Source organism: Acinonyx jubatus, chromosome C2 (assembly GCF_027475565.1).
Source record: "Acinonyx jubatus isolate Ajub_Pintada_27869175 chromosome C2, VMU_Ajub_asm_v1.0, whole genome shotgun sequence".
In the NCBI taxonomy this organism is placed as follows: domain Eukaryota; kingdom Metazoa; phylum Chordata; class Mammalia; order Carnivora; family Felidae; genus Acinonyx; species Acinonyx jubatus.
Window position 1 is genome coordinate 41,128,111 of NC_069384.1, and position 27,162 is coordinate 41,155,272.

Below are 27,162 nucleotides of genomic sequence, written 5' to 3' on the forward strand. Positions count from 1 at the left end.
CAGTAGAAAAATGTTTAAAATTATTCAAAGCCATACAATTAGTGTAACCACTTCTCAATATCAGTAATGATGTATACTACTATTATTCATATATATGTATATATGTACATATATATATATATACACACATATATATATATACCTATTCTTTTATATATATGTAACTTTATTGGAGTGTGTTTTATGTCTCATGAAATTTGCTCAGTTCAAGTGTACAATTCAATAATATTTAGAAACTCTTCTGACTGATGCAACCATTGCCATACATCAGTTTTAAGATACTTTTAACCCCCTAATAAGTAAATGATGAAATTATCACTGCCTTTGAAGCTTTTTTTTTAATAGAAATTCTAATTTAAGAGTCTTTATGTTGAATTTAGTTTTTCACAAATAAAACAACACAAAGTGACTTGAGTTTAGTTCACAAGCTTGGAATGAATGTTTAGAATTTTTCCACACTTTAGGTAAAATATACCGTCTTCCTGTACAAACTGAAGTTTACACAGCTCTAAGAACCTTGCTCTGTGTAGACTAAAGACAATTGTCTCTTAGCTATTGGGAATTGGAAATGCAGGAAACTAACTACACACATTAAAACGAAAGCCAAATACTCAACAAGTATTACTATTTTGGTATCCACATAATTTTCTTTTTAGCTTTATTTATGCAATCCAAAAATGGAACAACTTAAATCTCTTTTTTTTCAAGTAAACTACAATTTTTATGTTGCATGTGAAAATTAATTTGCTGTAGTCCTTAAAATTCTAAGGTCATTCATGTGGAGTTTACATAATTGCAAAAATATGTATTGATGCATTTTCCTTATTTGGATGGACTTGAGAATTAGAATTCTTCCAAAACTCATGCTAGCTCAAAAGGTATTTGACAAAAATTCTTTAGATAAATTAATCTTGTTCCTGGAGCTAAAGAGGTCAAACCACAGGCATCGTGGAAATTAAGCAGCAGGTAGTCTGCCTCTGCAATTTCCCCTTTGTTTTCTGCTTATATTTTTTTAGAATCTGTTTGTGGGGAATAAAATGTTATTTATTGCAATTAAATGTTTGCATTTCTTAATCAAGTGATATGAGGTAGAGAAAGGGAATTTGGGACAAAAAGAGTTTGGGAAGTATTACTAAATGCAAGCATGAACAATGCAAATGTTACAGCCAAATAGAAATTTTTCAGGCGTGATTGCTTTTAGAAATCTGTAAGTCTCTGCTGGTGTGGATTTTGTTTGTATAAATATGCAAACGTACCCGAATTAGCATACTTCCCACCTGCATCCTTCAGACAGCTAGACTACAAAAAATTAATAAACACAACCTCTTTTTTACTACTTAATTTGTTAAATTTTAATTGAAATTAGATAATGGGTTTGAGATGCATAATTTGAAGAGATGTGGAGTGTATATGAGGATTCATGTAATTGCCAAATGCATTTGACTCTTTCCTATTTTACTTAAAAATTTTCAGGTGATTTCTTTCAAATTAACAAATAAAGACTATTTTTTCTTTAACAGTATAAATATATCATAAATAAGTCACTAGCATCAAGGTAATATAGAAGTAGGTCTGCTCAGGGGCACCTGGGTAGCTTAGTCATTTAAGCAAGCATCCAACTTTGGTTCAGGTCATGATCTCATGGTTGGTGAGATGGAACCCCTCATCTGGCTCTCTGCTGTCAGCCCAGAGCCTACTTCAGATCCTCTGCTTCAGATCTCTCTCTGCCCCTCTCCACCTGCACTCTCTTCCTCTCTCTCAAAAATAAACATTAAAAAAATAGTAGGGCTGCTCAGGAAGATGATTTTATGGTAATCAAATATTATATATAGTTACTCACCAAAAATCTTCCTTCCTGGAATACTCCCTTGGTCCCTCCCCCCCTTTTTTTTCAATCCAATGAGTATTTCTGTATGTAAGTAAATTGGACAGGTCTGAATTAATTTTGAAAATCTGATTTTGAATGTTGGACCAGCCTTTGCAGATCTTCTGGTATGGGAGGTTTGGGCTTTTACCTCCCTAAAGGAAGAGATCAACCTCCATGATTCCTAAAGAGGACTTCCCTCCCTGCTTCAGTTAGTCTCTGCTGCACTCAGGGTAGAATCGCTGGACATATACAAGCCATAGGGGCCCGGCCTTCATAAACCATACACCAAGCAGAATTTCCCACATTTTTTCTGCTTCCACGCACAGAATCGATAATATCTAGATATAACATATACTTCTATGGTGTACATTTATGGAGGGATAATGCACTATAAAAATTCATGATTCATACAACAGTGAGAAATAATGGTTGCTCACTCATGCATGTGATACTTATAAGGACAGTTGTCATTCCTTCAGGAGTAAATCAATTTCTCACTCACCCAAGAATGTTTGTAAGTGAAAGTAAGTTATTATAGGGCCACGCTTGAATTCAACAAATTCATGAATGCATGCGTGTGTGTGTGTGTGTGTGTGTGTGTGTGTTTCAAATATTGGTGCCTCAATTAAAGTTAGCTATTTATTACTTGTGACAGAGACCCCAACTGACCCTACACAACAAGGGTTTAAAAGTGAACCCTTGAAGAATTCTGGACTGACACAACTAGGGATCATGTTCTCCTTTTTCTTTTCTTTTCTTACTTGTATAAATGAGGGATCCAGTAAACAGAACAAAAGGGTTTACCTTGGGCCTCAAGTATGCCACGTAGGAGTAGGTCCAGGTAAGAGCATTAGATTATGATTTAGTGTCTCGTGTCTAACGATGTGATGTGGCTAAAACCATGGAGCTGATGAGCAGAGACACAGGAGCCCAGCAGATAGCAAGCCTCTAAGTACAGAAGGATCTCTTCCTTAAATAGCATAAAATGTTAAAACTCTGTACTATTAAAACTACTGTAGGCTGGTTTTAAACCTTAGTTGGTTGGACATCGAAGACAGTGCATCATGGAAATCTCTGGATTTGTTGGAGCGACACAAAAACAAAATTACAAGAAGACAGTGTGCATGCCAGGTATTTCCTTAGATAGCTCATAGTGCTGTCAAGAAGAGGTCTTTTACTTGCTTCAAATAACTTCTAGACAATATTCCACTACTATAATTTTCTGAAAATCTCGTGTTTATTATTATTCAGGTATAGTGAGACCGACAGATCAGGTAGGAGATGATTGTTACGAAGTAGATAGTTTGTTCCTCACACTTCTCAGGGGAGGGGGAGAATGCCACACCATAGAGGGTCACACAGAGAAATGGCTGGGTCGGTCAGGAGGGGGAAGGAGCAGGCGGAAAGCATGGGCAAGAACCTTTATTGTGGTTTCTGTGGGAAAAGCAAGGCAAGATAAGTAGACCCAGAATTGGCTAGTTTGAACAATTTCAGTGGACTTTGAGGTATAGGGACTCCCTAGCTGTCTGGTACCTGGCCATGGGATGATTATGGCAGAGACATATTGCCTCCTGGGGTATACATCTAGATAGAGAAGGCTCTGGATTTATTAGTTTGCATATGAAAAACACCCTCCTTGGTCAGTCTTTGCTATTCCTAGGAATTGGCTGGCCTTGGGAGAGGCAGTCTATCCCAGTCAGCAAGGCTTCAGATGCCAGAGCATCAGGAACACAGAAAATAAGAAGAGATGGTTAATACAGTGACATTGTAAGATCTGAGTAAAAAATTCTATTTTTGCCTCTTTTTAAGTTGAAGCAACATTTATATATAGCGAATCATATTAATTATAAGTGTAAAATTCAATGACTTTTGACAAAGATATCTACGTCACTCAAAATATAGTGTATTTCTATCAGTGACTTTTCTGTCTGTCTACAGTTAGTTTGCCAACAAAAAAAGTTTAATTTATTTAAGGCCAGTATATATTTTGTCTTGTTTAGTATACTTCTAGTATATATTTAGTGTATTATGATAATAAATATAAAATTATAAATAAATATAAAAACTATAAATAAATATAAAACTATAAACTATAAAACTATATGATATATGAAAATTATATAACATAAATTTTTCTCCCCATTTCTGTCTTGATTGAGCACATAAACCAAATAGCTCAAGAGGGTAATCTTTTTGATTATATTTCTTACCATTATGTGTAAAGTGGAACCAGCATAAATGTCAGTCCCCTCCTGTACTCACAGTGTATTTAAGTTGTACCTCTCCACTCCTGCAGTAAATTAGAAAGCAGCAAACTTTGTGTCACAGGCTCGACAGAGGGTGCCACCAAGGTCCAGAGCAGTTCCATCTGTCCTGTGCTGCAATGTAGCAGCTGTACCCCTGAGTGACTGTGAGTCAGAACAGACCTATTACCTCAGCAGCCCTTTAAAAGAAACAAACAAGCAAAAACTCACAATGTGGTTAGCTTAGTTATAATCTAAACTTGGTTCTTCATTCACCTGGGCTTGACTTTGCACCATAATCCTTTTCCCACCACCATATTTCCATTAGCCAGTCTATTTGCTCTAATCAGTCTATACTAAAATGGCCTTGTCTGAACTAAAAAGTTGTATGAGATATTATCTGATTTTGCCCAAGAGTTCATAGTTAGTTATTTACTTTGAGTACTGACTTGAATTTTGAAGCTTGTACTCTATTCTCTTTATTTTGTGGATACCACTCAATTAGGACAACATGAAGGGGATATTGTTGAAAGTAATCTACATTGGTTGGGAACTTGGGATATTAAAATCCCATCAAAGCAACTTTTCTAAATATATAACTAGGAAAACACCTAAAGGACAACTTTTAACAAATAATCAGGATTTAGATATTAAGACTCACAAAGTCAAGATATAGCTTCTGGAAATTTTAAGATATTGAGAAACTTTAAGATATTGAGATATGAAATGAGGAATTCCTCAAACAACTTTTGGCTGTCTGGGAGGGAAGATTCTATCCTTTCCATGTAGATTACTTATATTATCTATGGAATACATTTTTCTATGTTTAGGCCTAGGAAAATAGCTAAAATTGTAAAGCAAATATTTTCAGAAATAAAGAACATGGTGTATTTCAAAATAATGTGTGCATAGCCAAATGCCTATCTAGGAATTTTGAAAGTACTTTATGTTTCATGTGTAATTTGTGAAGAAAAAGAACACCCCAGATTTAGGTGAATTTCATTTGTCTCACATAAAGAGTGAAACACAACCAGACCTTCCAGGAGCACTATATCATCTGTGTAAGAAAGAACATTAGGTTAAAACACACACATACAAATACACACACACATACACACACAAATGTTTAGATGAAGAACCAACTATCAATATCATTGCCTTGTATATCAAAGCATGATGTCTTTGGATAGGGCTCACTAGAATCTGAAACTGTAGAAACTTTGAAAGTATGCATGGCCCTCCAAAAGACCTAAAGAGAAAAGAATATTGTAGAGCATCTCAGCAAATCTAAGGAACATATTTTATTTTTGTCTAAAATACAATGATGTTGTAGATACATAGAACCTCTTCAGGAATCTCAGTATTTTTATGATAAGTTTACTAGTATGCTGCACTTTTCAAAGACAAATAGTTAAGAAAAAACTTTTATTTGCTCTAATTTCTGTTATTTCCTACCTACATGATTCTTTATTTTAGACATTAGTCAACTCCGAGTGAACAATAAGAGTTTTTAAAATAGCTACTTATCAATATTAACCTCTTTCATATTGCAACATTATTTTTAGAAACCCGTGGTTTACCTTCCATATATTTTCAAAGCCATATCACATATGTGAGATAACAGAAAATATATATTGGTCTCTGTCCCCAGTTCCTGGCACAGAGCTCCTAAAACGCTTGTAATTTTCTTTTTTTTTTTAGAGAGAGAGAGAGAGAGAGAGAGACTACAAACAGGGGAGGGGCAGAGAGAGAGAGGGAGAGAGAGAGAGAATCCCAAGCAGGTTCCCCACTGTTAGCACAGAATCAGATATGGGGCTCAATCTCATGAACAGTGAGATCATGACCTGAGCCAAAACAAAGAGTCAGACACTCAACCAACTGAGCCACCCAGGTTCCCCAAACTCTTGTAGTTTTCTAAGTGATAGAGCAATAGGAGCATTTTTTGTTCTAGTACTTGGTCTTTGACATCAGTTGCCGACACAGGACTCCTGAATCTCTTGTAATTTCCCGGGTCAGAGGTGCGTCTGTTGTTCTAATGAGGTGACTCTGGGTGAGTTTTCTGGATGGCTCCTGGATGAGGACTGGTCAGTGGAAAGACCAAGCCATGATTAGAAGCTTGGAATCTTCAGCCCTGCCACCCTTGCTCTTGAGAAGGGAGAAGGGCTGAACATGGAGTTAAGCTTGATCATGCCTACATGACGAAGCCTCTGTAAAAATCCCAATAGTATGGGGTGTGGAGAGCTTCCAGGTCTATAAGCGCATCCATGTACCGGGAGGTGACACACCCGAACCCCACCAGGAGAGAAGTTCCTGTGCTTGGGACCCTCCCTGACCTTGTCTTGGATATCTCTTTATATTATTTAATGGATTGATAAATGTAAGTATTTTCCTGAGGGCTGTGAGCTGTTTTAGCAAATAAATCAAAGGGAGGAGGAGGTCATGGGAACCTTTGATTTGTAGCCAAGTCAAACCGAAATTTTGCGTAATCTGGGAACCTACTACTTGCAATTGGTATCTAAATGGGTGACAATCTTGTGGGACTGAGCCCTTAACCGATGGATTCTGATGCTATCCCTAGTAGATGATGTCAGAATTTAAACCGAAGAAACTACTTTTCTCTTTACTATAGACAATTAATGACATAATTTTATAGATAAGGGTATCTCTGCTAAACATATTATGGTTTTTATTTTGGTTTGAATTTTATTATTTTAACATCAAGAGCTAAATGGAATTTATCTTTGAAAGGAAATAACCACAAAATATATTGTATAGTTTACTGCAAAACTAACCAAACTGCATAGCTAGTTTTATACAAGGTTGTCATGACATTAGGCACTGAAGACGCTGAGGGGCTTATAATGTAGTGCGAAGACATATTGGTAAGCAAATTATGCAATTACAACCTAATGCAGTAGGCTGAACAATAAGAGAATGAACAACTATTCTGTACATCAGAACAGAGGAAGAAGCTGCTTAATATTGCCTAAGGGACTCAGGAAGGGCTTCATGGGAGAATTCTATTAGCCATGGATTTCTAAGGATTATAAATACAAGAGCGTTTTCACATGGAAAAGGAAAAGATTGAGTGTTCCAGACAGCTAATGTAGCAGCACACTGTGGACAGATGACCGAAGGAATCATCTTCAGAGTTTTAGTTTGAAAGGAGAGCAATAATAATAAAGCTGGTATGGGTGTTGCCGTCTTACGAAGAATCTTAAATAATTATGTAATGAATTTCAATTGATATCTCTCATTGTAGTTGAGAATTTCCCGAATGTGAGATCTTAAGAGTTTTCTAATACAAACTTCTTAAAACTAGATTCTTAGGCCTTTATTTCATTTCTTATATTTAGTTAATAAGCTTAGAAAAGACTGATTTGAAATTATGAAATTTTGAAAGAGGGCAGGGTTAATGTTTCATTTACTTTATAAAATGATAAGTCATCAAAAGGTGAGAAAGTTGCATTTCTGGAAAAATTGAGATGAAAACTATAGAATCCAATGCAGGTGAAAAACGACAAGAGTTTGAACTGAAACAGGGATGGAAAAGTAGAATTGAATAAAGAAAAGCCGTCAGCTTTCAGATTTTGAAGCTGTTGGCTTGCAGGGTTGTTGGTGAGGGAGAATATATAAAGAAGTTTAACTCTGAAATTCAAACTGGTTAGTCTGTAAAGATAGTGAGTCCTGAGACCCAAACAGGAAATTCCGGACAGCAACAGGTTGAGGAAATCAGGATTGGGGTGGTGAGATGGAGAACATTAAACTATAAGTGATTATGCTAATTCAAGCCCAAGAGTGTTTCTGGATTTAATAGAAGGGTTCACTTCCTAAAAACCAAGAAGGAAATGTTCTTAAGTGGGCATTGTAATGAATGGTACAAAAATATAAGGGAGTAATGCTTTGAAAGGCATGTCTGATTCAAAGTAAAAATCTTTCAACCATTTACTGCATAATATTTTCCCATGGAGATAATTTTAAAAAGCTTTGGCTCACTTAGAAAAGAAATACTGAGCCCTCTTTGTTATTACTTTAACTGGTTCAATCTCTAAACCACAGATACCTCAGAGGTTCATTAGAAATTCCCAAACCCAGAAGGAGGAAAGTCCCAAAAAAAACAAACACACCAAACCAGATCCTTTAGGAGTTGAATTTTGAAGTTTTGACTTCCTGATTCTAAGGATGGGTCATATTTTAGCTGCAGAATAATAGTAAACGTAGCTTGAATATACCACAGCTAAAATAATGAATCTCTTCCATGTCTGTCAGTAGATTTGGCGTGTAAGTATATCATGTGTAATTCAAATACAAATTGTAAACCATACAAGCCCCATCTCTAAGCCAATCTCTTTACCTGGAAACCTCTTTAGCCCACATTTTCTGCTGCTTCATTGAAATTTGTTTTTTTGATTATTTCATTAGATGCAGTCAGTGGCTCAGGTTACACTGGCAATGACAGAAAATATTGCCTTTCCTTTATAAATAAATAACTGGGGTTCAATTATCAACTATTGAGGGTTATACTTCTCTTATGTCACTGTCCTCTGGACTACCCATTACATGTTTCTGATTCAAGAGGCTACCAATTGCAGTGGTCTGGAACTAGGCAAGTAAACACCCAGTGTACATTCAATCCTTGGTTCCCAGGAAGTGATGTCTCCCCAGAATAGAAATTGAAACCATTTGATAGCAGATTTTACAAAACACATATTACAAGATAACATAAGGTGAAAATATCGGTATAGGTCTATGTAATGACCAAAGAAAATTTTTAATTTTTTTTTCAATGTTTATTTATTTTTGAGAGAGAGAGAGACAGAGCATGAGCGCAAGGGGGGAGGGGCAGAGAGAGAGAGGGAGACACGGAATCCGAAGCAGGCTCCAGGCTCCAAGCTGTCAGCACACAGCCCGACACGGGGCTCGAACCCACGAACCATGAGATCATGACCTAAGCGAAGTCAGACCCTTGACTGACTGAGCCACCCAGATGCCCCAACCAAAGAAAATTTTTAAAGAAGAATTAATTGAAAAAGCCTTGAGCAAGTCAGCTGTGACACCACAGAATTTTTGTAGTACCTTTAAGGGTCATAATTTTTCAGTGGTGTAATGTAAGTATAGGAAGGCTTCGTGGAAGATGATTAACTGTGTGATTCCTGAGCCTCTCTTTCCCTCCCAACCCTTTTTTCTTGTATGTGTATTCTTTTAGGAAACATTTCAGTTAAAATATAATACATTTCACTTTATAAGTGTATCATGTCTCCATTCTTCATCTTCCAGAGGACATGTATATCCGGTTATACCCAGAACAGCAAAAGCGAAGATCAAATAATTGTTCCCTCTCAAATACCAATATAACCAAAATGTATTTTATACACCAAGACATTATTTGAAAGAGGGTCATTAACTTACTAAAAATTATTTTCTTCTTACTGTTTTAATTTTTCTTGTTACCCCTTTTTCATATTTTTTTCCCTGTATAACTCTGCATTTACTACTCTGCATAAAAGCCTGGACCAGTTTCATAGCAGCCTATTTTGTCATCAACTTCTTTCTCTTAATAAGATAGTCATTTTAGTAATGTGTCATTTAATATATATAAAAGAGGCACCAGATTAAAACTCTTAATCTTGGGCTATTGGGGTGTTGACCAGTAATTGCTGTTTTAGCTTATAGGACCCACATTTTGCTGGGAAAAAGCTGTGTCTCCTTCTCCTATGTAACTTCTCACTCTAGGTGAGAGCATTTTTCTAGTTTTAGGATATATATGTATTTTTTTAAATTAATTTATTTATTTTGAGAGAGAAAGGGAGAGAGAGTAAACTCTCAAATGTGCACCAGCGGGCAAAGGGCAGAGAAAGAGGGAGAGAGAGAATTTCTAGCAGGCTCTGTGCTGTCAGCACAGAACCTGTTGTGGAGCTCAATCTCAGGAACTGTGAGATCATGTCCTGAGCTGAAATCAAGAGTAAGACAACGGATTGAGTCACCCAGGCTCCCCTAGATTTTTTTTTCATTCCATGTAACTATTACCTGCCATTCTTTCAAATCAAAGTTAAAAAAAAAAAGGAAATGAAGACCAAAAAATCAAATCTATTTTATGATATATATGCAATACTGTGTTCTCTTAAATACAAAATATAATAATAAATTTAAAGGATTTGTATGGATTTTGGAAACTAGCACTTTGAACAAATCACCCTTTAATACCTGGAAACTAACTTAAAGAGATGTAATCCATATCACTGTTTCTCATTAATATTACAAATTCTGTGAGCACTTAAGGAAGTGTGGATAAATTATACTTCAAGACATGAATTCGGAGTGTTCTAGAAAATCTTTTAAAGAGCACTGATACAGTGTAATGCCCACGGAATTCATCTCTTCCTGCAGTATGTTTTATTATGTCTTAAAATTATTTATTAGGAGAGAGAAAAACAATTTCTGTTAATTATTTATGAATATTAAAATATTGATGAGCATTACCTAAATGTGACAGGATCCCAGCTGGTGCACAGGGCTGACACTGCTGAAATGTAGCCAACACAAGAGGCGTGCACTAAGAGCAGAAAAAATGACTTAACAGGGGCCTAAAAGCAGCAATCAGAAGAGGTTCATTTAACTTAGAGAAGGCACAAGCTCCGAGCAATTGCCTCTACTTAAGTAAGTGTGGAATTACAAAAGACTATTTATTACAGTCGAACAGGGCCCTGCAGCTTGCTCAAAGATCTTTGAAGAATTTCAGCAGTTACAAACTTTTGCTCAGTGCAGAAGCAGTAAACGTTGGGCAGATCCCAAGCAGCCTGCAAAGCTTTCATTAAAAAGTTAATACAGCCTTCCTCACGATGTTCTTTGAAATGAATTATTTTCTCTCTCATTTTTTGTTTTTGTTTTGTTTTTGTTTTGTGTTGTTGTTTTATTTTTGTTTTTTTAAGGAGAGATGCCATACATGGTAATTTTCAAAACTTCTCTGAAAACTGTATTTTAATTGTTAGGAAAAATAAACCAGTTTCATGGTGATATGGAATGAATGAATGTAGGGTCTCCATGGGTTTACTAAGAAAGTGTTCCAACATCAAGAATCTTTGAAATGCTCTGTAAGTATATATTAAAAGTTATTCCATTAATGGATTTATTTCAGCACGAAAATTAGTGGAATTTCTTCATTTTGTACAAAACAATATTTATTTCCCAGGACGTTAGGGCTACAACTTTTCTAGTAACAATTAATGAATTGTTGTCTTGTTTTTTTTAAAATATAAAGGTTAAAGTAAAAGAAAATAATTCTCAAAAATTAACATTTTTGTGTATTTATAACTGAATGATGTATTTAGAAACATTGAATACATTTATAAAATTTTAATGAAATATAACCAAAATAAATTATCCTTTGCTAAGAATCAATTCAAGAGCAGCAAACCAGTACAGGTTGGAGGGGTGAGGGTGCTGTGAGGCCAATCCAAGAAATAAAACAATAATATTGAATAGACAAAAATTGAATATGAAAGGTAAATGATGTTAAGTTACATGAAAGGATGTTAATTGCTAATGGGAACAAATTATGGATAAGAAAATATATTTACTTTCCCATCAGAAAAGCAACAGCTACATTTTTCCTTGGCAAAAGATTAAATTATCATTCCCAGGCCATTAAATGAATGAAGCTTTAATTACAAAAGAGTTCAGAAGATCTTACAAATAATAGAAATAGGAGGATGGGGAATTTATTGAGGCGGATTTTTCATTTAGATTTACCCTTTCTAATACAGTGTCAGGAGGCAAGCTTAGCAAAAGCTCTATTTTAAGTAAGGAATACAAATGAAAGGCATTTACAGACAGGAACAATTTAAGAGGTTAGATGCAAACGTCAGCATGGGACAATCACAGAAACATCAAATCCACAAATAGGAATCTTCCAATGCTGGCTATTTTGGGGAATACAAATACACAGCGTTCTAATGCTTCTTGATTGAGAAAAATCTGTAAGAAAATAGGTCCTTTAGCAGTGAAAACAATTCAACAGTTAATGTACTTGATAATTCTTGATTTTTGTATTGTTTCATGTTTGCAATTTCTTTTGCCGCATTCTATTAGGGCAGAATGCTGCTGAACCCCACAGTGAGATATTTCAGTTGGCCAGTGTACCAAGGTTGAGATCTGAAACCAGAAGTGCACTGAGGGATAGTACGCATTTTTTTAATGGAAGGACTTAAGGAGGATATCACTTAAAATATATTTAATCTTCCATTAGAAATGAAGGTAACCGTATGATATCTGATCCAAACAGATGATTTTTATTCATATTCTGTACTTTAGATAATGCATAGCAAAACATAACAAATACAGAGTCAACACCCAATAAGACACCTCAAAATATGTCCCAAGATTTGTGACACGAAGTGTATTCAGTTCTTTGGTATTTTTATTAAATATATATATTTTAAGAAATAAAAATGTAACAGCAGAAGATTGTTGTTTCCTGATATTTGTATTCATGAGAGATTTGGTTAGAAGTCAAAACCTACTATAATATGTTCTAAACCCTGTGTATTTTACAATACAGTAAATATTATTATTATCTATAGATACCAAGGGACTCCTGGTGCGTAATGGATTCCAGTCCTCTTAAAGAGTTGCATATGAAAATGTTATCAATGAGCTGAAGAATCTGGCATTAATAACTTTGCAACATTATAACAAATAGGTAGCCCTGATTTTTTGTTCTTTTTTTAATATATCAAATATATTTCATTGCTTACATTATAGTAGCAGATTGAAAACATCTGCTCACTTGCCACTAGTCCACCAGCAGCTGAAAATCTTAGCTCATTTTCCATAGGCCTGTATGTACCAAGGCTCTAATCCAGCTGCTGAGGCTTGATATGGGGCCAGATTAATACTCCAGAGCCTTTGAAATGGAGATAGTGCTTTCTTGCCAAAGATTAGAGGAATGATAGCTTGCATTTGCTTGTTCCCTTCTTGTTCTGCTCTTCCTTACCGCCCTTCCCAATTGGATTGATTTGTGTCCTCCCCCATCCCCTCCCATTTTCTTTACAGCTCCATCACCTGTCATGACGATTAAGAAGGATCGAACATCCAGAAACAGCATCTCTTTATCCTGGCAGGAGCCTGAACACCCTAATGGGATCATATTGGACTACGAGGTCAAATACTATGAAAAGGTGGGGAGATGACGTTAAAGGGTTGGGCTGTGTAGGGAAAGAGGTTACCTTCTTATGAGCTGTGCACTTGCAAAGAAACCAATGGCATTGCTAAGAAATGGTAGAGCTCTGTTTGGAACTTGGGTCCTCTGATACCTTTGATTTATAAGTAGAGTGGGGTTTTGAAATCACTGTGCCAAATATCCCCCATTCTATAGCAATAAGCCACAGCAAAGATGTCAGTACCAAACTGAAGCCATCTAGTTATGGCATTGGAAATGACATTTTTCCTTCTACATTGAGAGACCCCTGTTCTATCAGCTATTTCACAGTGATTCCTTCATCTCTTGATGGACTGTTCCTTAGTTTATTGCCTAGGCATCGTTTCCTGACCTTCACATTCACATGAATTTCATCCAGTACAGATACTGAACTGTTGAACATTGAACTAATAACAAAACCATTGTATAATTGAACTGACAATGAAAAGCTTTCTTGATGTCGTACAAGGTAATTTAGAAGGTGGGCATAGATGGATGAGTTTGGTCCACATCCTAAAATTGTGATTCAGTAATACAATTATAAAAATAGGTACCTGATTATTTATAAGTAGAATTTAGGATATAGTATTTCATCACTCTAAATGGCACTTATTTTTCTTTGGTTATAAATTATGGGGAGGTTTGAAAGCAAGATGTATTCAAATCTTATCAGAGGTGGGTGGCTTTATAGCTACCAATGTGAACGAAACATATTTGTGTTGCAGTTTACAAAGTATTTCAAGGTGAATTAAAAACAAATTGTGCATTCGTAGAGCACTTCATAGAACAATTCTGCATACATTATTTAATTTTGAGCTGTCTGATAATCCTACGAAAGTGGGCAAATAGGTTCATCCACAAATAAGAAAACAGAGTCCATGGCATTATTTGAATTTCTCACAAGCTCACTGCTAATAAACAGGTATCTGTTTTGATTCCAGGCAGCCACGACTCCTTCGTTAGTATGTTTCCCTGTATTACAAGCCTTGCTCTACCTGAGTATGGATCATTAGAGAATTAGTGGTATAAACAGTTGTGCAAAAAAAAGTAATTTATAAACATTTATCTACATTGTGTAGTTATTCTCTTTATTGAGGGTAATGTATTTCACAAACAAGTATGATGCCATTTTTTTCCATACTGCCACATGCAGGGAAAGGAATGTCTCTCTCATTAAAAGAAAACAAGAGGCCTAATAAACTTCACTGTTCTAAAGTCATAGTATAAATAACTTACATCCTAGCTTTTGGTGCTCCACTGTGACACTGTGAAATACTCATCTGATCATGATCTTCTGTTTTTAAAAGTGTGACAAGATAGATTGGGCAAATATAAGAATCCATGTCTTATAGACAATGCAACAAAATAAAAAAAAAATTAATGATTTGCCTCAGTTCAGATTAGATAGCAAAACCAGAAAACACCCAACCTTTAGACATTTAGAGCTAATTCAAAAATACAGTTAATCTATGTTCATATCTTGACAAACATACACAAAATTCTGAAATTGTCAGATTCTACCAACAAAGCACAATGCACATCCTTATATTAAAACAATATTAACCAGTGCAGGAAAAAATGGCTGAATCTACTTTTTAATCCTTAAACATTTAAAAATTTGATGCAAACTTACTTGCAATATTATTTTTAATATATACATTTATATAAATACTTATTTTTATCTTAAATACCTTTTATCTTAAATCATAAATTTAAAAATTATTCTCAAATACATATACACATATACGGACACATGTATATACACATATACATATACATATATATATATGTATATATACACACATATACATATGCATATACATATGTATAATGATGCTTAGAAATGTTTTGAATGTTTCACTAGATTTAAAATCTGTAAGGTCTAGCTTTCTTTTACTTTTTCTTTTTTTTTTTTTAAGGTCTTGTTTTCTTGACTGTTTACTTCACTAATGATAATGAACAGATTCAAGTTCCAGGCATATGCTCAATTTTTTAAAAAATGAATTAATTCTTTCTGTAAAATAAATATATTTGATCCTCTTTATTATTTAATATACCAACTCAAATATGATTCAATACATAACCAGCATCATTAACTAAAAAATGTGTGTAATGTACAACTTTTTTTCTGGTAAATTCTGTTATTTTGGTTGAGGATATCCACTCCGGGCCCTGGCACAGGTGCAGGGCATTCCACCATTGTTCAAAATCAGGTTACCCATAAAGTGCTCAGTATATGTTAATGTGCCTTAGGGGAAAAACACAATTCTCTGAAAATCCGAGTTTTTTACACAAGGCTTGACACAAAGACTTTACTGTTACTTTGCACTGTGAATTTCCTAACATACAATGTAAGTCTCCTGGAGAAGATTCTTTGGGGAAATGTCTCTAAGGCTTTGATCTGAAGATATTTGTCTCTGCTAAACCACAGTGACTTAGATTAAATACAATGCACATATAAGTGATGCTGAGAAATTTAATGTAGCGCCATATGTAAAACCTGGGCCTTTTTAAAGTTTAATATTTTATAATTGATATCTTTCTGAGAATCAGTAGGGCATCCCTATTAGGTTTAATTCAAAAGGATATGTTCCTCTTTGTAAGTTTATTTTTGAAATCGGATTGAAGCTTTCATTCAGGCTTGGCTGTGAAGAAAGCATATCACTTGCATGTTCACTAACCAGTAAGAATGAAAACTAACTTTTCCTGCTTTATGTGCAAGGCACAAATCATTTTATCCAAATTAGGAAATTTTGTATATATTGTTAGCTTCAAAATGCCTCTATTGTATTCAGAGAGTGAAATAATTGTCACCTCTTTTATATGTCCTATGTTAAAATCTGAAAGAACTGGTTTTGGGTGGCTCACCTTTTTACCATCCAATAGCCTTATGAAGATTTGATTGTAACATGATTTTTCTTACCTCAAAGCAGGAGCAAGAGACAAGTTATACCATTCTGAGGGCAAGAGGCACGAATGTTACCATCAGTAGCCTCAAGCCTGACACTACTTACGTATTCCAAATCCGAGCCCGAACTGCAGCTGGCTATGGGACCAACAGTCGCAAGTTTGAATTTGAAACTAGCCCGGACTGTATGTATTATTTCAGTATAGGGTGTAGGGGGGAGGGCTGTTGCAAAGTTGTCTGATAATTCACTCTTTTTCTCCCTATCTAAATTTAGATAATATGTTGACATTTAGACACATTGAAAGTGTACTGCTTGAAATATTTAGCCATTTATATAGCATTGGGTCTGTAGTGTGGGTGTGCATCTGTGTGGGTTTTTTTTTTTCTTTTTTACAAATCAAACATATTCTAAGGCCTGGAATGCTACTGGTCTTCTGTTGGCCATAAATTGCTTTGAGGAACGCCAGTTAATATGGTAACATACTCCCAGTACCTGTTCATCCAGATGTTCCAGGTTCATTGCATGATTCAGTGAACTAGGAAAAGAAACTTGCTGATCCATGAGGATTTTAATATTGTTTTAATCCTTAACATATTCAATCTTGTATCACTTGGAGATTAAGGATTTTCTAAAACCTGATTTATCACCTCATTCACATTCACAAGCAATTTGGATAATCTTGTGTGTCTGACACCAAATTTGGCATAGACTGGTCTAAAATTGGCAAACATCTTCCCAGTAGCATTTCTCTTTTCTTCAAATGCATTTGCTTCATATTAGAAAAGCCCTCTGCTAAAATATGATTTTCAAAAAGCTAATAAATATCATGGCCATGGTACTAATATGGAGTGAACACAAGTTCAACTTCAAGCCAAGGATTTTATTTAGTGTATTAATTAATGAGGAGACTATTATATATTTATTTCTGTTTATTATATTCTAAAAAAGATTAAACTGGTTTATTTGTTTTTTAGATTAAACTTGTTTAAAGGAAAATTTGAAGAACAGATAAATATGCATATATAAATACATATTTGTGTGCGTATATATTACAGGCAATCAGGAATACTTAAATTTATTAATTTGTCCCAGACTGATTAATATCCTATAGGACAATAAATGTAATGATTGGAGTCATCTTTTCTACTGTACATAAACCAGTTCTATCTCTAGTAAACGTTTTATTTTAATTGTAATGGGAAAAATTGTATACATCACTCAGTTTCCTGCAACTTAAATTCACAGTTGTAAAATAGCCTAGAAAGACAATCAAAGATGAACTCCTTTTAGAAAAAATCATCCAGGGAGGGTCTGACAATGGCCAGCACAGTACCGAAGAGAAACCCAGTAATCTCTTTTGACTGTTCCTGGCATGTGTATTTCCTGTCTAAATATTTTGTCTGCAATCTAAAAGCACATTGGTTTTGGTACGGTAACATTTTTATTATGCCCACAATCCATACCTAATAGAAACATTAAAAGATAAACACAAATTATAAAAAACAGTTTAAGTTAAATAATAGTTACTGTATCAAACAGTTATGCTATTTTATGGCACACCTTTTGTCAGCTGATTGGAAGCGCCACTTACCGTAACCAGCTGTACCTTCTGGAAGGTGTTGAGAATCTAGTGTTCTTAGAAATTATCAGCTCACGCTGAAACGCAGTAATTCTTCTAACTCGAAGGCGAGCTGCCATCCCCCAAAACACTAATCTATATATACTTCAAAACCTCTGCTAATTCTCCTGCGATGGATACACGTGTTTTCACCTGTGGGGCGGTCTTGGGAGTGCCTGCTCGGATGTCCCTGCCACCAAGTCAGCAGCTGCAGACAGCCTTCTTCTGCTGCACCTGCCAGGACCCACCGCAGGCCTCCTGCAGGGGCCACGCTCTCCTCCATGACTAAACACCGCAAGGGCACAGGAGTCAGCCTCTTCTGCCTAAGGCAGGACTCGTCCACGGGCAGCCTTCCCTCTGGGACTCCAAAGAGAAATGGCTCTCCGAGAACATTAGAAACCAGAACGTTATAAAATATCATGAAAATGCATCCTGAACAGGTTTAAAACAAATTTAAAATTTTAGATGACATCATAACAGAGTTTAATTGCAATTTAACATCGGTAGTTCTCAATCTTTTTGTAACATTTAAGTAATGCAAAAAAGTTGCCTTTTTTTAAAGATTTTATTTGTAAGTAATCTCTACACCCAAAGTGGGGCTGGAAATCACAACCCTGAGATCAAGAGTTGTGGGCTCCACCAGCTGAGCCAGTGAAGTGCCCTGCAAACAAGTTTCTTGTTCTGAAATGATTACAAATTGAATTTTTTTCAAACTTTTAAATGGTTATTTAAGTTAAGAACAACAAAACCTACATTTGCTTTACCAGGAAAGATCACAAATCCCAGAAAGCGAAAAAACACATGTTCATTATATCCTGTGGTAGAAATTAGGTATCTTGAGGGGCAGGAGGGTCAGATCACCATTAGATAAACATATTTTCTGTTTTTAATCAGCACTTAACTCTAGGTGATATGTAAATTTTCAAAGGGAACAACAAATCCCAATATACTAATGTGATTCCAGATTTACTACAGATACTGCCGTGATGGCATTCTGCACGAACCCCTAATGAGGCTTCCGTGTCTGAGGTTTAAGAAATATTCCATTTGAAAACTACAGGGTTTGGGGGTTTTGCCAAATAAGTTTTATATTTGCAATACTCCCACTGATGGATACAGCAGATGAAAAGAGAATAAGAAGGAAAAGATGAGCTTTTTAACATCATGTTCCTCATTTATAAAAATCTTTGAGTGGTATGGTTTGATATTTTAAAAACTCAGTTTACTCTTTTTCACCATAGAATTCTTCCAGACTTTAAATATGGATGAGAAAAAAAGGTATCTTTTGTCTTAGGGGGAAAAAAAGACAAAATCAACTCTCTGTTTTTTTAATCAGAATGATGTATTCATAAAAATTCGTTCTAAGAACTTAAGAGTCTTATTTGTTATATATTGATATTTAATATATATATACATATATATATAAGACTGATGTTTGTATTTCTTTAACATTTTGCTGTTTATTCTAATTTTTTCTAGTTTTTATTTTTAAAAATTATATTAGAAGTTATCTTTCATAACACATATAGATATTTCTTAGTAGAACAAAGTGGGTTTTTACCTGGAGTTTAGATAATATTTTTTGTAATTATCTTTATTTTTTTATTTTTTTAATGTTTATTTTTGAGACAGACAGAGTGTTAGTGGGGAGGGGAAGAGAGAGAGAGACAGAGACACAGAATCCCAAGCAGGCTCCAGGCTCTGAGCTATCAGCACAGGGCCCGACGCGGGGCTCAAACTCACGAACGACGAGATCATGACCTGAGCAGAAGTCAGATGCTTAACCAACTAAGTCACCCAGGGGCCCCAAAATGTCTTATTTTTTATAATTATTATCATCTTCATTTCACAGACAAAGAGACTGAGGCATAGAGAGGTTTAAGTAAGCTTTCCAAAATCACACAATTGGAAATGACAGGTCTGATTCGAGAACCTATGTATTTATGTGATAATATATTAAGCATTTTCTTTCTTGTTTGTTAAGTTTTTTTTTGTTTTTGTTTTTGTTTTTTTGAGAGAGAGAAAGAGTGAGCAGGGGAGGGGCAGAGAGAGAGAGAGAGAGAGAGAGAGAATCCCAAGCAGGCTTGCACTGACAGGAACCCTGAAATCATGACCTAAGCCAAAATCAAGGCTTGGACGATTTACCCACTGAGCCATCCAGGGACCCATTAAGAACTTTCATAAGCATTTTATTTGATCCTGTTCCATAAGTTATTCCGGTACTATTATTTCCTTTATACATGGTTTAGGACAGAGTTTATGTGTGTTTTTTCTTGGGTTGCATAACTAGGAAGTAGAGTCAGTGAACCTAGAATCTCCAAATTTTGGAGTACTAATCTAGTGCTGCAGTTGTACATTAAAAAAAAAAAAGATATTATGCTGAAATTGTAGAGTTCATAGGAGTAAAGGGACTTCCCTAGAGTTAGGGTGGCATCTCCAAAGCACGAAGTACAAACAGAATGAAACTGACATGCTTGGGAAAGCAGGCAAGTCAACTGTCTGGAAACCCTCACTGGGCAGAAACTGAATCCACAGCACTTTTTGCCAGTTTTTTACTGGAGAAATGAAATAATAAAAATATATAACATTTATTAAGCACTTACTCAGTGCTTGGAACTATTTTAAGTGTTTTGCTTGTATTAACCCATTTAATCCTTGCAACAGTGATCTTGTGTCACACAGCAAAATAAGTGCAAATCCAAGCATTCTGTTTCACGAGACTGAGCTCCTAACCAGTCTGCTTTAGGGAGAGAAGGTCGGCTGTATGTGCAGGATGTTCTAAATGGGAAGTGACCAGAAACAGGGGAAGCAGTTTGCTTGTGGGAAAACATTCAAAATGAGTTTCTAAGGCATGTAATAGACAGCAATTTTTTTTTCAACGTTTATTTATTTTGAGGACAGAGAGAGACAGAGCATGAACGGGGGAGGGGCAGAGAGAGAGGGAGACACAGAATCAGAAACAGGCTCCAGGCTCTGAGCCATCAGCCCAGAGCCCGACGCGGGGCTCGAACTCACGGACCGCGAGATCGTGACCTGGCTGAAGTTGGACGCTTAACCGACTGCGCCACCCAGGTGCCCTTAGACAGCAATTTTTAAAAGTGTTCCACGTAACATTTTTAGACAACTCTATAATGCATTTATTCAAAATCCCTCATTATAAATGTTTGCTAATTTCACTAACAAAAATGATCCATTTTGATTATGTGCCTTAGGTAGTCCCCAGGCTTCATAGATATTTAGAGCTAGAGGACACTGCAGAGATGTCCTAATTTAATTCTGTCTGTGACAGAAAAAGAAACAGAATTCCTCTTCCTTCTATCATGCTTCCTCTCCCAGTTTCATTGGCATTTATCTCATCTCCTGGCTAAACTTCACAGAGAATGCAGACCTTGCTGCCCTTTAGAAGTTACTACGATGTACGTACAACATAGAAAGCATGAGATAGAGTTATTATTATAGGTTTACGGAGCATTATTCAATCACTAGGTTAAGTTACTTTACAAACTAATCACAGATCTGTATCCAACGGATAGGTATGTATCCTTCCAGGGGTTCTGGGAGAGAGATGTTAAGATGGACTTCTATGAGCTTTGTAGGGGAAAATGCAGAGAGGAAAGAGGCGGGAAGAACAGAAGCGGTCAGGCTGCACCTCTTGCTGGGATGTCTGTCAGCGTCTGTGAAGAGGTGGAGGGAAAGAGAAGAGTGGAGGAGGAGGAGGAGCTTCAGCCAGCAGCGCAGCTTTGCGGGTCTCCCCTGGGGGTCCCGCAAGCAGTGGGGAGCCCTAGAGTGAAGACTGCCTTAGAGTAGTCCTGCACTGAGCAGGGAGGGCCTGGCTCCAGTCCCCTTGTAGTGTTTAGTCATGGAGGGGAGGGTGGCCCGTGCATGAAGGCTGCGGTGGGTCCTGAAGGTGCAGCAGCTGGAGGCTGTCTGCCCGCTGCAAATTTGGCAGCGGGAAGATGCGAGCAGGCACTCCCGTGCCTGCCACAGTGGTGTAAACAGTTTGCTGGTAGTAAAGAATAAAGAGCTTGCAGCAGTTTATATTATGAGGATGCCATCCTACCACACTTGGAGCTCTTATTTTCAGATGCTTAGAAAACTTCTTACAGCCCATCTGCCATGTCTCTTTATTTGCATCATTTAGCTCTCCCTAAAACTGCATTATTTTCAAGAAATCCTTCCAAACTTAGATTTTGATCAGGCTGAACATTTGATAATGGCGTCTGGAGAGGTGATAGTATTCAAATAATCACACTCTCTCTTCTAAGCTCTTTAGATACATCGCTCATTCATTTGTTCAATCAGCATTTACTACAAGGGCAATATATGTTAAAATACGAGCATGTGAAAGGCCTTGTTCCGGAAGCTGCGTGTATTTTAGAATCTAGGGATTAGGATGCTTATGGAGTTTGTTAGCAGATGAGGCTGGAGGTGTAGGCAAGGAACAGGATCTTCAATGGCTTTACCTGCTCTGCTACAGAATTTGCATTTTACCTTAAAAGTGACGGAGAGGGGTGCCTGGGTGGCTTGGTCGGTTAAGCGTCTGACTTCGGCTCAGGTCATGATCTCACGGTCCGTGAGTTCGAGCCCCACGTCGGGCTCTGTGCTGACAGCTCAGAGCCTGGAGCCTGTTTCAGATTCTGTGTCTCCCTCTCTCTCTGCCCCTCCCCTGTTCATGCTCTGTCTCTCTCTGTCTCAAAAATAAATAAACGTTAAAAAAAAAACTTAAAAAAAAAAGTGATGGAGAGCCCTGCAAAACTTTTATGCATGACGACGGCATGATCAAATTTATGGTTTAGAAGGAATATTCTACTGGCCAGATAAAAGATAGGAAAGGCATGCACATAAAGACCAATTAGGATTTTCTAATTGTAATCCAAAAGAGAAACGAAGACATGAACTAAAAAACACTTAAAACAGTTTGGTGATTAATTGGATAGCGAATGATGAGGTGAGGGAGAAGACAAGATGATTTCGTATTTGTGTTCTCTATCCTTGCTACTCGAAACATGGTCTGGAATCAGCCAGCATCAGCATCACTGGAAGCTCATAAGGAAAGCACCGTCTCAGGGCACCTGGGTGGCTCAGTGTCCAACTCTTGATTTTGGCTCAGATCATGATCCCAGCGCCATGGGATTGAACCCCATGTCGAGCCCCGCACCAAGCTCCATGTTGAGTCTAGAGCCTGCTTAAGGTTCCCTCTCTCTCTCTCTCTCTCTCTCTCTCTCTCTCTCTCTCTCTTTCTCTCTGTCTCTGTCTCTCTGCCCTCTCCCCTACACCCCTCTAAAATAAAATAAAATAAATTAAAAAAAAGAAAAGCACAGTTTCAGCCCCCACTCTAGACCGACTGAATCAGAAACTTCTTTTCCAAAAGATTCCCAAGTGGTTTGAATGAACATTGAAGTTAGAGAAGCACTGCTCTAGCTCAAGGGTCAGTAGACTTTTTCTGTAAAGGGCTAGATAATAAATATTTTAGGCTGTGTGTGTAGACAGCCTCTGTGCTCTTACTCAACTTGGCTATTGTAGCATAAAAGCAGCCATAGATAATACACAAATGAATGTGGCTGTGCTCCAATACAACTTTACTTATGGACACCAAATTTTGAATTTTACATAATTTCTACGTGTCAAAAATCTTCTTTTGACTTTTTACAACCATGAAGCAAATGTGAAACCATTCTAAGTTCCTGAGGTATACAAAAACTGGTAGCAGGCCAGGTTTGACTCCCGGACTATTTTTAGGTGAGTGAGTGATGAGACATTCACAAAGGTAGGAGAGCAATTTTTTGGTGGTATGTGTTTAAAAAAAAAAAAAAAAAAAAAAAAACAATGAAAAAAACCAATTGAATAACTCTAGATATTGCAAGATAATTAAGCTTGTTTAGAAAGCTTTTAGGGCACCTGGGTGGCCTAGTGGGTTAAGCATCCGACTTCAGCTCAGGTCCGATCTCAACTTTTGTCACTTTCAGCCCTATGTTGGGCTTTGTGCTGACAGCTCGGAGCCTGGAGCCTGCTTCGGATTCTGTATCTCCCTCTCTCTCTGCCCCTCCCCCGCTCGTGCTCTGTCTTCTCTCTCTCAGAAATAAATCAACATTAAAAAAAAAATTAGGAATCTTTTATAATTTCATTCAGGGAAATCTGACCTGTTCACTATGTTCCTCTGATAACTTCTGGTGTATCCAATGAGTTTCTTTGCAGTAAGCCTACAGAAAACCAGTCCAGGATGTTTCCCAAAGTTCTGCACTCAAGTAGCGTTTGATTGATGCCATTGAAAGAGAGTATCTTATCTTATTAATTGGAAATTTCAAGCACCCTTATAGGCACTGTCTGTTTTTACACTAACGCGGGGAATTCTGTTTACACTGTATGAAGCAGGAAGCCACATTTTAGGTAAAAGCAGAGTAACTATGACTGAGTTTATCAGCTTTTCCATGTTAGTTATGGTGTGTTAATGCCTGGCCTTTTCTTCTTTTTCTCTTCCACCCGCCAGCTTTCTCCATCTCCGGTGAAAACAGCCAAGTGGTAATGATTGCCATTTCAGCGGCAGTGGCCATTATTCTCCTCACAGTGGTCACCTACGTTTTGATAGGGAGGTGAGTTTGCGGTCTCTTTTACAGCCACTCATTATTGCTCTGCTCGCTCTCCTGAATTGCGGCTACAATCTGAAGACTGTGGTCAATGAAGTACTTTAACAACTAAGAATGTCTCTGCTTGTATCTATTCTTTCTTCCCTTCCCTTTCTTTTGTTTCTCCATCTTTTAGTTTTGATTTTCTTTTTTTTTTCCATGAAATTCCTGCCCCACTTTTCAACCTCATACCTCTTCTCCCTTTTGACCTCGTTTGTGGTTTTTACTCTCTTTTTCCAATTGTTCTCTCACTCTTGAAATACACCCCAGATTTCCCTGCCACTTTCTCACCCAGAACACTGGTAAGGCAGCACAGCACTAATCGCCGACAATGGAGACTTTACCCTTCATTCATTCTAACAGCAGTTGTTAAAAAAAAATACTATAAACACTTTCTAAGGCCATTATAAAAACTGAACTGAAGGGGTCTGCACAGTGGGGAAGCAACTCTGCATATCTCCTCATTAGGCAGCTTTCCAGAGTCCCCAGAGAAAGAGGCTTTCTATAAAGGATTTAGAAAATATGAAGTCATTAAACTTTCACTAAAGCATTTAATTGTTTGAGGAAAATGCCTTATTTTTTTTTTTTTTTTTGTGCTTTGCACATTCTGAGCATAGATAATTGCTTTCATATATTTTCTTTCTGTGTTCTCTTCCCCTGACTTCCCTCCAGGTTCTGTGGCTATAACAAGACAAAACATGGTGCTGATGAAAAAAGACTTCATTTTGGGAATGGACATTGTAAGTTCCTAAGCTGTTTTGGTGCTTTGGTTTCGCCGTTCTAGTTTTAGCCTTATTGATACATAATTGGATAACTTCCCCACAAAGCAGAGAATGCAAAAGGAGTTTTAGGAAAGAATTGAGCAGATTAAATTAATTTAAAATGGGGAAGGAAATTCATGGCTCTGCATGAAGTACTTTTTGCATGGTCACATTTCAGCATCCTTCAGCAAAGTGAAGGATAACCTATGGTTTATAGCCAAATAATGTACATGATGGGGAGTATGTACTCTAGTCAACTCTGCGTAGCTGAAAGGCAAAGCGTATCTTCCATTTCCTTATTTCTCATCCTTCGCTAAAATCTAAATAGGAACCTTGTCCCTTTCCGAACTCCCAAATAAATATAAACAACCTCTGTTTATGTGAAACGCCGTAGTCTATTTTGTCAACCAACCAGGAGAGAGCCTTTAAAATAAACTGTTTATTTTGGAGTTACACGATACCTAACTGGTCGGAAAGCCAGCACTTTTCCCTCGTATGTTAATACCAAGCAATTTCGTCTCCTTTTAATATTTTCTAAAGGAAATACTCTTTTGGGAAGCAAAGTGTTTATATCTAATAAGAGGACTGAATCTTTTTTTTCTTCTTCTGGCAAAACAAATCATCCCAGGCATTTTGATTTTCCAAATGATGTGGCAATTACTAATCAGTGGACTCAAAGGGAATAGCATGTTCTTATGGAAATTAGTGCAGACTAAACTCATACTTTTGTGCTCTCAGATCGTCTCAATATGACTGACGTAGCCTTGTAAGCATAACTTTCTTTGATTCGCTGTTGCCTTGTAAAATTATTTTCAGTTCAGCATGATACTTCATATCCGTCATTGGTTTTGCATCTAAAAACTATAGCTCCCCTTATAACTCAAGTAACAGCTTGATTACCTGTTGCTAACATGCAGGAGGCACACAGCCTCCTTTTTTCTTGCAAAAAAAGAAAAAGAGAATGTGTTCCAAAATGTAAACTGATGTGAGCTGGACACAGTGACAGAGTTTACAAAGGGCATGGTTTGTTCTATCCTTCTCATTGTAGTCATCACAGAATAATTCACAAAAGCCAAAGCGCTACCTTCCTCATGGCAACATCTCATCATTTTAGATTACTTTAAGAGAATGAATGAACAAATTGCAGGAGGCTTATGTAGCTTTTTTCATGGTCCCCCCCAAAAACACTGAGTCACAGCTGCCGTGCATAAATTAGAGCAGTCACATTCCTGTGGATTAAACTGTTCCTAATTTGAGTTGGATAGTCAATGTAAATATTGTCTTTAGAGTAAAACAGTACTGATTTGGGTCTTTTAATATCGGAATTGTAAATCTCATGAATTTGGAACAATGATAAATTTCTGTGTCTCAATGGTAAGCATGTTCCTCTATCACACCAATCTGTTTTAGCTCTTGGTTTTTCTAGTGGAGTTGGTTGAAACTTTAATTTTCTTCAAATGTACAATGTCTTTATGATAGACAAACAAAAAAGAAATGCATTTTATCCTAGCTGTAAGGGCATAAAATAACTTATATGCATGTCATAAACTTTCTGCGTCTTAGTGCTACAGCTGGTTTATTTCAGACCATTTATTTGGTATTACTTTAAAAAGCTCTAGCTATGAACTATTCCCTCCAGTCTTGTTGCAAATCCTATAATATTGCTTCAAAAGGAAAGAAATGTGTTTCACCTCCTAAGATCCTGTCCCCTTGCCCTCTCTGGCTAGGCCTTTTTATTTTTTGCTATCCTTAGGGCAACTCATGCTGGTAAAATGGAAATGTAAATTATTGTGTTTGCACAGAACGAGCTGTAAAGTAGTACAGCTTAACACGTGTGCATGTGTTTATTATCTGGTTTTCTTGACACAGCCCAGTTACTCTGTATGTTGCCCTTAATTATTGGTGTGAAGGGATTATGTGCCTTGTATCCTGCATCACCTGATTC

The 27,162-nt window shown here is 36.7% G+C and overlaps 1 protein-coding gene across 3 annotated transcripts in view; it reads left to right on the top strand.

The window, feature by feature from the left end:
* The window catches only part of EPHA3 (EPH receptor A3), a 353,357-nt gene that overhangs the window by 260,580 nt on the left and 65,615 nt on the right, over positions 1-27,162 (top strand). For 2 of the 3 annotated variants that reach the window (XM_027077576.2, XM_053220710.1), the window contains exons 6-9: positions 13,162-13,286; positions 16,237-16,399; positions 24,321-24,423; positions 25,129-25,196. In XM_027077576.2, coding sequence (XP_026933377.1) covers positions 13,162-13,286; positions 16,237-16,399; positions 24,321-24,423; positions 25,129-25,196 — 459 coding nt within the window. The remainder of the gene's footprint in view (positions 1-13,161; positions 13,287-16,236; positions 16,400-24,320; positions 24,424-25,128; positions 25,197-27,162) is intronic. The other variant, XM_027077578.2, reaches the window with a different exon arrangement.